The 14,443-nt window shown below is 41.4% G+C and overlaps 1 protein-coding gene across 2 annotated transcripts in view; it reads right to left on the bottom strand.

Moving 5' to 3' along the window:
* LOC146854882 (sodium- and chloride-dependent GABA transporter 1-like) overlaps positions 1 to 14,443 on the bottom strand; it is a 510,325-nt gene that overhangs the window by 201,154 nt on the left and 294,728 nt on the right. For both annotated transcript variants that reach the window (XM_085652291.1, XM_085652290.1), the window contains one exon: positions 14,240 to 14,349. In XM_085652291.1, coding sequence (XP_085508417.1) covers positions 14,240 to 14,349 — 110 coding nt within the window. The remainder of the gene's footprint in view (positions 1 to 14,239; positions 14,350 to 14,443) is intronic.

Raw genomic sequence — 14,443 nt, 5'->3', positions numbered from 1 at the left:
TTTCTCTTCTCGCTGTGATACATTTTCGGCTTCTCTTTCGCTTTCCAGACAGTTATGAAGAGGTTTTCTTTCACGCAGTCTTTGAATATCTGTCCTATAGCTGGACATTTACTTTCATGTGGAAAGAAAAACCCACATCGGAAGCATAACTTTTTCTTCTTCGGAGACGTTGACTTGTGTGAATCGATTTTGTGCCTATACTTGCTTTTCATTATAAACATTGATTCATTGTGCACTATTCCGGCTTCCATATCAGCAGCTTGTTGATCTGCTCCTTCTTCTGCCCTTGGAGCCATTACCATTTTCTCTAAATTGACTGTCGCTCTCAACATGCCTCTCCTGAAGGAGTCTGAAAGAGAGCTACCAGTGACTCTGAGGTGCATGGCCACTTCATCATTAAAGTCACAAAACTTACAGATTTTGATATGTGCATCAAGTCTCTCAACAAATACATCCCTTTCACCAGCTTTTTGTGCTTGGTTGAAGATGTACCTTTCATAGTCGACATTTGACATTGGATTGAACTTGGCTTCCAACGCTTCTTTTATCTTTAGTTTGATATTGCATCAGTTTGTGAGACTTTCTTTAGCACTTCTTTCTCATCATCCCCGGAATGGTATTTAAATATTTAATGATTTTCTTATTGTGTTCTTCTTCTAGTGCATCTTTTGAAGTCATCGAGCGTTTCAATCCATGCAGCCCACCTGGCACCAATGTTCAGTTTCTTCGCTGTGTCAAAACAGTGGTTGTGGATTCAGGAATGTAGCTGCGGTGTATCTTTTGCTTCCTTCTACTTCCTTTGAGAGTATATGCTGTTCAGGCAGTGTTCATTGGACAGGATGCCACCTGAAACTTTTGCACCCATCAGCCTGGTGCCTGGGTCATTATGTCCGATTGGAGGTCGTGTGGCGCTTTAATCGCCTGTGCCAGTAAGTACATTTTTGTTTTTGTACCTGGTCCTCACTGCCTTTAGCATGTGCTTTGTGTGAATGATGGCTCTGTGTATGTCTTCTTTTAGCCTTACCAGTGGGTTCTTGTGGGCTTTTTGATGTAATCCTCTGCAGGGCCTTCAACTTTTTTGATGGCTATATATGGGCTTGAGCGGGGCTTTGACTCTACGTATGCCAACCGCAAACTGCTTTGCCTCGCTTTGGGGTGCACAAGGCATGCACAAGCAGTTTGCTGTACTGTTGCGAACTTTCAGGGAGAGCAGCCTTGTATCTTTAGGGCAAGTATCCCCTACTCGTCTGCAGAGGAAGCGTCTTCTTCAGCCCACGGGCATGCAAATGAACACGCCACAAACAGAGCACTGCAACAGATGTCCTTATTCTTCAACATGTGATTATGCACTGCGCATAACCACACCTTAACACCTCCCAGCAGATAACGTCATTTCTGTTTAGAGTCCACCCAGAACCGCAAGGGTCCTAGCGCGCATGATATCAAAGACACTGCAAAGCCTAATCCTTATCTGCAGCAAATTTGATCTTTGACTAAATTGTCTGCCGGTAAACCGTAATCCTAGCTTTTGGAACTTGCTCTTATTCCAACAGAGGGACATGCAGAGCTCTGCCAGCACAAATACGTTTTGCTGGCACACATTTCTCTTCTCGACACAATATACCCAATGATCCCATGTCTAGGCCTGTAGCCTCTGTGCAATTAAACTACTAGGACCCACATGTAGGTCTACCAATGCATAACAATTCTGCTCTTCATTAGTCAACGCGATTTCAGTAACAGACCTCACAAGATTTCTGTAAATGCATGCTGACTGTGCGGAAGTGTGTGTGTGTGTGTGCATGCGCATGACTGCACTCAGGCGAAGCATGAGGAGTGCAGTTCCATTATTTTTTAAAAGATCTGACCTAAAGAAACCGACAAAAAGAACACTTTATATTACATCTGTTCTGGCTTATTTAATTTCTCACAAGCAGAGTGCATTATAAATTGTCTCACAGAATTGTACCACTTCCTGCAGGGATCATGAAGTTAACGCTGCTGGTTAATGCACTTGCCGGGGAGATATGTGTGCAGACTACTCACAGGTTTGATTTATTATGAAATAGTATAGTGAGTTAATCTCATTGCTGCATATCTCAGTGAGCAACAGGCTGGAGATAGCTCCATAGGTTACTGCATTTGTTGAAGAGATCCTTGTGTTTCTTGTATGTCACATGTTAACGTCAGTGTAATTTAGATTTGTGAGTTCTGAAACGGCATCAAGGAGCAGCATGCGTGGGATAAGTTTAGAACATGATTTGGTTGCTAAAAATGGTTTCTGCATAGGAATAAACACTTATTTGTAAGTGATATATCAATAGGAATTAGTGTAATCAGTCATATAGACAGATACATCTGTCATTATTACGGACATGCATATCTCTTACATAGAAGTTTGGAAAAGTCACCAGCCTGACCCCAAATTCCAGATTTTCCAATAGCCACTTTTGAAATGGCAAGCTCAGAGTTTTTGTTGCCTCCATGGCTTGGGTTTTTAGGTGTTAGGCTCCAGCTTGCTCCCTGCCAGGATGAGTATCACACAATAGAGTGCTGATTGTTCTTTAAATGAGGCCTTTGTGTTGAGCTCAGCTGAAATTAAGAGACCTTCCTCACACCCTGCAGTTGCTGCTCTCAGTTGAGAGAAAACAAAGTGTTGGCTCTGCTGAGTGTGTCGAGTATCGGCAAACTGCACCCCAGGACAAAGTCAGCACATTACACTGGGGCTCAATTCGTGGAACTGATCCATTTAAGATCTGTCCCCCTCCCTCTTCTAAGACTGGATTCCATGCACAATTTGATGCTGGGATATCAAATTGTGGGGAAATGTTTCTGCACTTTCATATTTCAAATACAATCGCTCTAAAATATGTAAACCCACTAGGGGGGCCGGACATCATAATGTCCGAGGCCTAATACTGATGGCGATTCACTGATTTACCAATGCTGTGAAAATGGGTCTGGTCTCCATGTGTGCAACATGCCAAAACACATAACACACACAGACACACATATTGGATCTCGATGCACCGTTGCCTTTTCTCCTCACTCCCTTTATTAACTTTAACTTTTTTCCCGTCCCTATTTCTCCTTTCCATGCACACCCATGTTATCGTTCATGTCTCTCTTGTCTTCTTGCCTTTGGTTTCATTTCCATGTCTCTCAGCAACATGTTTGTTAACGCTTTGCTGGTAGCAACCCTGCGTTTCCATTACTGAAACCAACAGACATAACACACCTACTGCAGACGGGCGCTGCTCTGCAATACCCACACGATTCTCTTTTGGGATAGAAACATCTGTGAAAAAATGATCGGCAGTCCTCTTCCGAGCCGAAAAAACCCACCCTGCTTCACTGATGCCCCTGAAGTCTGCCTGGCAGCACCCTGCCCTTTTTTCTCTGAGAGCCATTCGAAATGCACACCAAACCTACCCTTCTCCCCCCACTACACTTATATTTTCACAGCACATACACATCCGTTTTTCTCTTTATCCATGCTAGTCCTGTCTCTCTATTCCTGTTTCTCAGAATCCATTCAATTCAATTGTACACAATTTAATTCTATTCAATTCAATAACGTGTTATTGGAATGGCTTATTAGTTTACATTTATTGCCAAAACTTGGAAGGTTCATGGGTAATGCAATATTGTTCTACATATGAGTCTTTGTGTCAGGAATAGTTACGTATTCTGCTGTCTTTTATGGCCTTCTCTGAGTGTAAATTCCTTCTGTACGTCTTAAGGTAACTAAAGTTATTTTTCTGGACGTAGAACACTATCTTTGAATCAGTGTGCCTTTCGATTATTTTGAATCAGCTATGCAGCCCCTTTTGCTTCTCTCTAGGCTCCCATTCTATCTTTACCTTTGTCTCCTTTACATACATCTGCTTTACACTCTATCTTTTGGGTTTCTGTATCTACTCTCGTCTCCTTTCCATTTTCTGCTTGAATCCGTTCACTACCCTGCTTATTTCATTCCTGTCATTTTCCTCTCCCTTGTCCTCTATCAAAATGTATTTTCTGTCCATGCTACGCACTCAGTCATGTGTTCTTTCTTTCGTTCTTTCTTTCTTTCTTTCTTACTTTCTTTCTTTCTTTCTTTCTTTCTTTCTTTCTTTCTTTTTTTTCTCTCTCTCTCTCTCTCTCTTCCTTCCTTTATTCCTTTCTTCTTTCTAACTTACTGTCTTTCTTTTTCCATCTTTCCTTTTTCTTTTTTCATTTTGGCTGTGCTCCACATGTGGCTTTCTAGAGATTTCTGTTCCCTCATCCCTTATCAGTGTTACTAGTCTCCTCTCTGTTCTCCACTTTCTCCGCCTTCATTTCTCTTACTCATTCTATTCTTTTCCACATACTTCCTGTCTTCCCTTCTTTTAACTTTGTCTGTTCACTGATCCTTCTCTTCATTCATCTCTTGTGTTTCCCTGTTTCTCTCTATCTCTGCCTCCCTCATATTCAGCCTCTACAAGGAACACTACATCACGAAATAGTAACACTTAATTTCCAGTTTCAGAACCCACCTATCCCTACTGATTTTATCTTTGCTTTTGACCCTGTACAGCATTCGTGGTCTACAAATAATGCATACATATAACACATATGACGACATGTAACACATATGACAACAAAAACTCCCCAAAACAACAAAAACACAATGCTACAATAGCACAAAGGAACAACACTAACTAACACCATGCAACAAAAACTCACTTGAATTGTTAAGATGTTGCTTTATTGTTGTATTGTTTGTATTGTGTTGCTTTGTTGGGTGGTTGTAGTCTTGGTTTGTGATGCTGTGTTCCCATATTGTGTTATTGTGCTGTGTTTGTGAGCTTTATTTCTTTGTTGTTGTGTTTATGTGTTCGTTGTTGTGTTGGTATGTTGTACTGTATTGTGTATTATGTTGTACTGTGCTGCTATATTGATGTTTAGCTCCTGCCTTACAGTTTTATGTAGTGTTGTATTGTGCTGCTGTTTTGTAGTTTGGAACTTTGCTATAATGTATTGTTGGCTGTTGTAGTATTGTGCTGTGTTATTTTTGTACTGCTGCTTAAACATGCACACATATTCTTAACCCCTTCAGTGCCCGCCCCTTTCCCCGCCCTGTGCCGGCCGTTGTATTAGCGGGCGGGGTTTATGACGAGCTGGTCTCGTCATGGGCACAGCGCAACCGCGGCCCATGACGAGACCAGCTCGTCATAGGCATTGAAGAGGTTAACTCACAACACAACTGCCACAAACCCACTCCTGTGATAAAGTGGTAAAATGTTTCTGCATCAAACACTGCATTAAAACTTAATGTAACTATAAATTGCAAACCTTGTATAAAGGCTGGCAGAATTTTGAACAATAATAATATATAATGCTAAATAATAACAAATGAACATAGATGGAAAAATATACTTTGACCAGGATGATCTACTTGATGACTCCGGCATCTGCTTCTTCATGATCGACCTGAATTTGCACCTGTGTCTTGGTGAACTATAAACAGTTGTTTTTCAATGGTACTTTACTTTTCTGTATGATTTTTGCCTACAAGCTTCAAAAAATCATATCTCCATTTCCTCATATACCCTCATAATAATGTTGGTGTCTTCTTCCTCATTATGTTTTTTCTGGGGGATTGCTTGCTGCATGTGCCATAGCTACTAGAGGTTCAGCAGAGATTTCATTACAAGACCAGAGGCTACAATTATGCAATAACCTTTTATTGCTGCCCCAACATGCAGTTCTTTAATGAATAGTAATACACCATAGAGCATTTAGAATGTTCATAAAATCATATAAATATCCAGTGCACTAAGTCATCCCCCTCTTTTATTAGCTGCTCCTCAACAAGTATAAATACATGACTTTCTGTTTTCTTTGCTATTTCAAGATACAGGTATTTGTTGTGCTTTTGATTACTTTCCAGGTATTTTTAAGTCATGTTTAATATTATATCAGTTAAGATGTTGTGTTTTGTTGTGCTTTTTTGAATGTATGCCCATCCAATCTGCAGTCGGGCTAGGTAGGTTTTAGTAATCTATGCATTGATACAGAATATCGGCACGGTTTTAAATGAAAAAGAAAACAAAGAATTTATATTCATTACAGGTATAGGGATATTTGTCGCCAGTGTTTTTTATTATGAAAATCTGCTCCCAAAAGTCGGCGTATGAAACAGCAGAATAAATCACGAGGCAGGGGCGCGTCCATGTTAGCTCTGTGTCACGCCCTCCGTCTATATTAAAGGCCCTTAAAGGGATAGGGCAATTACCAACAAAAAAAAGAAAGACTAAACTTTTTCGTGGTTTCCAGGCAGCGCTGGAGTTGCCTGGAAACAAACAACCAATCTCTCGTAGCCTGGCGGCATCACGTCCTTTAGCCAGGCTATGTTGTTCTGCTTATGAGTGGGCACTCGCAGAGGAAGGAGACAGCCTCAGAAGCTGTCCTTCCTTTATGTTGATGTTCTCTGAAGATTTGTAACTGTGGAAACAGATCTCTGCTAAAGGGCTGCAACGGTTTTCAGCGCTTCTGAAAGAGGACATCGGCAGGCATTGGCAGTACAGCATATTTAGGATGCTAGGAGCTCTGCCTTCACCTAGTGGTGAAAGGTAGGATTTGATTGAAGAAAGTATTCTATTCAATTGATTGGGGGAAGGTTTTTAACAACTACTAAGCCATATTATCCAATTTATTTTTCCTAAAAAGCACAAAAAGAGTGAGTAAACTTCTTTGGGCATCTGATGGACCCAAGATCTATTATATTGGTTATATATCATACCAAATATGGAGAGCATTAACCCCCAGACCCATGCAAGAATCAATCAAAAGATTTTTAGAGGAGGAACTTAGTTCCTCTTTGAGAGAGGCTATGGATGACTCATTGACTGAGAGGAAGAGGGAGACCTCTTTAGAGGAAAATTGTTTTTCCTTCTCAGACGGGGATTCCCCAGAGAGGGGGCAAGTTTTCCCATTGGAGGAAACATATGGATAAGGCATTTAACCATGCCTACAGCACTGATAACCTCTGCACTTCAATCGAGAGTGGTGCTCCCAGCAGCACAAATGAAAGAAGCCAACTTGACAGGCCACACAGAAAAGTTGTCTGTAGCGGCATGATTGGAAGGAGTGATCTTCATGGCACAAAAGATTTACAGGGCAGTATTGATTTACAGGGCAGTATTGATTTTAATTATGGGGATCTGGATCAAGCCCCTACATCCCATGAGATTAAGGATCTCTTTAAGGGTGAAATGTTTAACCACACTACAATTAAACATCCACGCAGTGTGGAATGGTGGCCTATGGAACAAGGCAAAGTACCTCACACATTGGGTCAGGTAGTCACTTGACAAAGAAACTCGCAATTTACTTTGAACAGAATGTCCTACAGAGGATAATGTGTGAAATACACCCAAATTGGACCCAGAAATTATTACATTTCTGTTTAAATTCAGAAAGGACCCTAGAAAGGGTTTTGAAAAAGGTTTGAAACAATGCCAGAATAAATTCCTTCATATATCAGGCTCCCTTACTTGTATCCTAGATATGGCAGAGGATGCATGGGTTAAAAATGGGACAATAACCATTGACCTTTGAAGGAGTTGGGCACAACGTGCCTTATGTATGTGGGAAATGCAAACGCAGGCCTGATTACTTAAAGACAAAAGACGGTGTTAATGAGAATGAACCCTAAAACTGGTGATCTGTTCCCTAGAGAGGGCATGGGTGATACTAAAGGTCTCCTTTTCTGGGAAAATTTTGTGAAGTTCCTAGGAAAATATGTTTCCACCTGCACAGTCTTCAGCAAGGCTCACACTAGTATGGCTCGTGGGCTATTTTTGGACAGGTTGACAGGAGAGACTGGTTGTCAGTCGCGGGTCCTTTATGTCCCATTTTTACCCTCAAGATCAGAGGACCTTTGGTAACTACATCAGAGCTAACTAAAGCATGACAAGAAGAAATTGCAGATCTGTATCAATTTATTGTCCTATAGGAGAGTCCAGAATTAAAGAGATCCACTAGATAAATGGCTACCTGATGTACTGGGATTTCCACGGGATCCAGATCCCTTTCCTTGCACCAACTACACAATTTTTCCAAACACCCCTGTATTTTTCCCATGGGGCCCATGATTCATCCTGTACACCTTTAGCTTCTCCTGAAAGCCTGAATATCTATTTGATCCCCTGAAATACTCCAAACAAGATGGTTCATCTTCCCCTCTTAGACCAAATTGTGTTCATCTCCGTCTGAACCCTGTAGTAGACCCAGAGAGGGAGAATGCCAAGAAATCGCATCTAGGACCTCAAGCGCATTATGTCAAGGTGAGCAATATAGCTTCTTCCCTTGTAAATGTAGGGGGGAGGTTCCTTATTCACAATTAGAAGATCACACAGGGCATTTGGGTGTTAGAGACTGTTGGTGACTTCAGAATAGACTTTTGGGAGTGTCTAATTTAATTGGTAAGACCCAAGATTTGTTGTATGCATAGAAAATATCTCTCAAAGACTTGGAGGTGTCCCGGATGCTACACAAAGAGGCATTAATTTGTGTCCCAGAACAAGGGGCATCCGGGTGCTTTCTGAGCACAGTCTTTTTAGTAAAAAAGATGGACAAAGGTTGGCACCCTGTTGTAAATTTAAGGGAATTAAACTCATTTCTAAACTACAGAAATTTTAGGATGGAGGGTATCCATCTGGCATGAGACATATTGCAGGACAAGAAATGGTTGATAAATTTAGACCTCAAAGATCCTTACTTCACGATGCCCATGGACGAGGACAGCCAGAAGTATCTGGGCTGCACAAGGAGGTGCGTTTTTCATCAATTCCTCTGCTCCTCTTTTGGGCTGTCCATGGTTCTGTGGTTTTTTACCAAAGTACATTGTCCTGTGGTAAGCTAGCTCAATCACAGGGGAGTTCACCTTATTAGATATTTTGACAAAATCCTTATTATGTCTCAGAGAGACTAAAGCTTCTGAAGCATCTGTCAAGGACATTAGCTTCTGGAGAGTCTGTCATGATCCTCTCACACAAAATAGAATTTTTGGGTTTCCAAGTAGATTCGATTCTATCTCAATTAATTCTTCCACACAAGAAAGTGACAAAAATAAAGAAGGAGGTGAGATTAGATTTGTCAAAAGAAACAATATTTCTGAGAGACCTGTCAAGAGTTCTGGGTCTTTCATCATTCTCCATTCAGGCCATTTGCCCTGGCTCACTACATTAGAGTCCTAGAGGGAAGATAAGGGGTTATGGAATGGCTTCTGGTACGGGGATTCTCTTCCCCTGTCAGAAGACGCTCGAGAGGCTCTAGAATGGTGGCTGAGGAATGACCAAGCATGGAATGGCAAGGTCATCTTCAGGAATGTTCCAGACTTTATCATGGAATCAGATGCAAGCAACCGGGGCTGGAGTGCACGGCTAAACAATTTAGAGGCATGTGGAAAATGGTCAAAACGGACAGTCATTCCACATAAATTGGTTAGAGATGTTGGCTGGTCTGAATGCCTTAATGAGTTTCAGGGATTTGTTGATAAATTCAAACACACTGATTCGAATTTCACAGCATTTTCATATATAAACTGATTGGGAGGTGTAAGGTCAAAAGCACTGGCAGAGTTGGTGAGACAAATTTGGTATTTTTGTTGGGAACACAAGATTGTGTTAAGAGCGAAGCATATTCCAGGTCTTCAGAATGTAAGGGCGGACAGGAATTCTAGATTTCTCTGGGATTCCAGCGATTGGAAGTTAGACCCAGAGGATTTCTCTATGATACAAGATATATGGGGGCCAATTCAGGTAGACGTATTTGGAAACAAACTATCCTTCCAAGTGTTGATGTATTTCAGTTAGAGGCTGGATCCAAAGGTAGCGGCTGTGGGCGTTTTTCTTCAGCACTGGGGCAAGGACAAGGCATATGCCTTTCCCCCTCCTCCATGATTCAGAGAGTGTTGTGGAAAGTGAGGTTAGAGTGATGCAGCATTATTCTATTGATTTCCTTTTGGAGGTCTCAGGTCTGGTTCCTGGGGGTGATGGAACTTGCAGTAGCTATTCCACGTCTGGTCCTGGTAACCCTGAGTCTACTACAGGGTTCAGACGGAGATGAACACCCTTTGGTCTTAGAGGGGAAGATGAACCATCTTGTTTGGAGTATTTCAGGGGATCAAATAGATATTCAGGCTTTCAGGAGAAGCTAAAGGTGTACTGGATGAATAATGGGCCCCAGGAACAGGGAAAAAATACAGGGGTGTTTGGAAAAATTGTGTAGTTGGTGCAAGGAAAGGGATCTGGATTCCGTGGAAATCCCAGTACATCAGGTAGCCATTTATCTAGTGGATCTCTTTAATTCTGGACTCTCCTATAGGACAATAAATTGTTACAGATCTGCAATTTCTTCTTGTCATGCTTTAGTTAATAATTTGGAAATTGGTAGTAATGCTCTAATAAGAAGAGTGATGAATGGTGTGAGGTTAAAAAGGCCCCCTAAGGCACGTTATGAGATCCTCTGGGACGTCAATTTGATTTTCAAGCTCTTTAGCTCCCTGCCAACTAATACTTGCCTCTCTCTTAAACAAATATCAATGAAGTTGGCAACCTTGTCAAGTTTAATTTCCTCTAGGAGAGTGTTAGACATCAAAGCCCTAGAGTTTTCTAACATATTCTATTCATCAGGAGGTGTACACTTTGATATTTGGAAAATAACAAAAACTATGTAAGCATGAACTCCACACAAACACCAGCATCAGGGGTGCTATCGTGGCTTTAGGTCGAATCGAATTTGATAGGCAACCGTGAGTCACAGTGGTGCCTTACCCATACGACGTTCCATACCCTCGCTAGAGATTCTGGAGAGGTTCTTCCATGCCCGTTCCCTAGGTTATGCCCCGTTACACCCCAGTTCCTGTGCCATGTCTGGAACCTGCGACAACAGGGTACACTCATCACGATATATCTGTAAGTTGTTTATGCTCCCACTTGATGTATCACCAGTATATACAGATATTATGTACCACCATGGAATGTACAGTCTAACTTCACTATTCGATAACTTTGTATGATGTACGATGTGTGAAATATGAAAATGGCAATAAAAATATGTAAAAAAAAAAAATAACAAAAACTATGTAAAATTTAGTCTTCTATCCTTTTTTCCATGATTGTGAAAAATTGTGCTTAGAAAGCTGTATGAAGGAGTATGAGAGCAAGATCTCAGAGTTCAGAGCGGATGGTGTTGACCAACTGCTTTTATCCTATGTAAAACCTTATAAATCTGTGACTACCGCCACATTAGCCAGATGGGTATGCACGATTATGATCAAGGTTTGGAGCCCATTCTTAAGAGGGGCTATGGCGTAAGGTCTTTTGGGCAGGTGGTTCCCTATCTGAAATACTTAAAATAGCAGACTGGTCGAAAGCAAACACTTTTACAAAGTTTTATTTGAGACCAGTGCAGCATGTTAGTAATATAGCGTTATATGGCTTTAAAAATGCATAATGGTAGCCTCCGGTCTTGTAATGAAATGGGTATTCTCCAATTAATATGCAGAGAGAATATTGATTTAATTCAAGACAATGGAGGCTAACATTATCCCACTCTTCTCACCCTTGAGGGGTGGTATTTAAATGGTGAGTATCTAAATACGGTGAATTTCAACACTAAGGGGCCGATTCCGATGTCGGACAGACTTAGGTCCGTCCGACATTGGTCTTTAGCCATAACCGACCGACCTGCTGTCGTCGGTTTACGGCCCTGCAAGTACGATGCGACCAAACAGGGTTCGGTCGCACTCGTATACTTCACAATGGGAGCATGCATTCCGAGCAGAATGCATGCTTGCATTGTGAAAAGCAGGGGTGCAGTAATCCCTGCACCCTGTGCCCAGCACCCCAAGATGCCTGCCACCAGGTGCAGGGATCCACAGAGGGGCACCATAGGTGCCCCCAGGCCGCCATTTGGCAGCCTCGCACCCATAGGGGCCCTACTGGGGGCCCCCAAAGACAGTTTCCGACTGCCTTTTCGTGCCGGAAAGACTGTCATGAAAAAGCAGTGAAAAACTGCTATCGTACTACCTCGGTCGTAAAGAGGTGGCCGGGGGAGTACTGAGAGATTTCTGGATGGCAGAGGGGCTCTCTGAGCCTGTCGTCAGCCATCCGGAAATCCGAGTCAGATTCCTTTCCGACCGAGCCCATCGGAATGGCCCGGTCGGAAAGGATTCCGGCCGTAACGTTCTGATTCGGACGGAGGGGCTCCGAACAATGGTCGAAATCAGAATCGGCCCCTAAATCTGTGGAAATGTTTAAAGAAAGTGTATCTTATTTGAACAGCTATTTCTTTTATGATGCTGAGGTTTGCAGCTTGGATTACATTTATTGTGAGTTTTTCGTTTTTCATTAGTTTTAGATAATATTTCGTAGAATTCAACAGAAGTCTTCAAAGTGGTTCGTTTCCTGTTTTGTTGCAGCAAAAAAAGGAGGATGGCTTTGTGCAAAGGATATATATATGCTTTTATGAACATTCTAAATGCTTTATGATGTATTACTATTCTTTAAAGGGCTGAATGTTGGGGCAGCAACAAAAGGTTATTGCATAATGTTAGCCTCCGTTGCCTTTAATGAAATCAAGATTCTCTCTGCATATTAATTGGAGAATCGCCATTCTCTCACGGCTATGTTTTGAGATAACCAGATTGTGTTTATTAATTTGGTAGTGGTCACCCCATCCAAAATTGTGCACCACATTTTGCATGTGTTAGAATTTATCCCGCATTTTCCCCCAGATTAAATATGGTATATTAAGTTGTCGAAGTGGACTAGAGGAAATTTGCAAAGGGGCATCTGTGGCAAAACTCAGATTTCCAATATGTACGGAAATGCTGCACAGGTCAAAATCCAGCCTCATAATGGTAATCAGAGCTGAGGCAAGGGAAGCTACCCTGGGATGCCCACAACCCACCACTTTACTCAGGCGTTCGTATGTGTAATATTACATCATGGTGTTAATAATGTTACTGTTCATTTTCATCTACTGCAGTTAGGATTGTGTGATTGACAAACCTGAGTTTGCACTAGTAAATGAAGGTGTTTATGCTCCTAAAATCAACTTGATGGGCCCAGACCATCTTAAGATACTCAACACATATCTCTCTGTCTTAAACACACAAATTATATATGTGTAATATAAAAACGTGTAATGCAGATATATAAAACCCATCTTGCTGAACACAGTCTCTGATTGTTCCCAAACCCCCATAAATGTGCAGTGCTTTCCAACTAGGTTTTCGTTAATGAAATGTCAACACACACTAAGTAATGCATCAATTTAGCACAATAAAGATATCCAGAAAAAATGCAACTGAAAACTAAACTAAATAGATCCAATATAAGGCAAAATAATGTCAACATTTTATTTTGTATCTATTGAAAGAAGATATAAACCACAAAAATTGTAATTGAGTTTCAATACTTTTGTATTAAACAACACACGTGCATGTTAATTTAAGGAATAGTGCAGCAGTGCAGAACCTTTTTGTGAGTGGACGTAAGTTGCTACAGGGTTAAATAATGCATCTAAATAATGTAAGTGTTTCAGTAACCATGTGCTATGGCCTTTGAATTTCCTATTTTAGCTACACTTTCCTGGCACATTTGAATATTACAACTTTTTAAATTTGTTTCCAATCACAACTCACCAATTAGAGCGGAACAATACACAGTTGTCCTTGGAAACCTTACCTGGCAGAAGTGAGGCTTCAATACAAATTGATACAAATTCCTAGTATTCCTCTGAACAGGTGGCACATATTGGATTATCCGATCTACTATATTTACGCAAAACAATGTCAAAGGCATTGGAATTGGCTTTTTAATCCAAGTCAATTTTATTGTCAGTGTGATTACCCAGTGCACACATATTGCCATTTCACCTGCTAGGTCACATCAAATGATATCAGAGGGGTCAGTCTGTGGAGACCTCTAACTAGACAAGACAGGCTGGGGGAAAAAATACATAAATTTGAAGACAGCACAAGGCGTGTTTGTGGCAAGAGTAAGCAGTCAATCAATGGACCAACTATCGATTTCATAGCGACTCATGAGGTGGATCAATGATCTCAAACCTAGTAGTTGTGGATGAAACTTTCTGAGCTTCTGAGTGATCAAAATATTCTGATATTGAACCTTGCACATTATGACCCCAATCCACCACAATCCCCCCAAATGAACCCAGCAATAATGAAACCCTGAAGACGTACTCCCAGAACTCAGCCACAGAGCTGGTCAAGTTGGTTGTATCATTGAGTGTGTAGTTGGAGAAACATCTGTCGGTATTCCAGCTGTTGTCGCAGCTCTGCCACGGAAGATTCTAGGGAAAGATAAGTGTGAAGATTAGACCATTCCCTGATCGATTTAGGGAGATAAGAATGGTTATTGGCCCAGCACAGTTATGAGAAGAAGAA

This window comes from Triturus cristatus, chromosome 4_1, assembly GCF_964204655.1.
Source record: "Triturus cristatus chromosome 4_1, aTriCri1.1, whole genome shotgun sequence".
Taxonomy (NCBI): Eukaryota; Metazoa; Chordata; class Amphibia; order Caudata; family Salamandridae; genus Triturus; species Triturus cristatus.
This window is presented reverse-complemented; position numbering and strand designations above follow the sequence as displayed.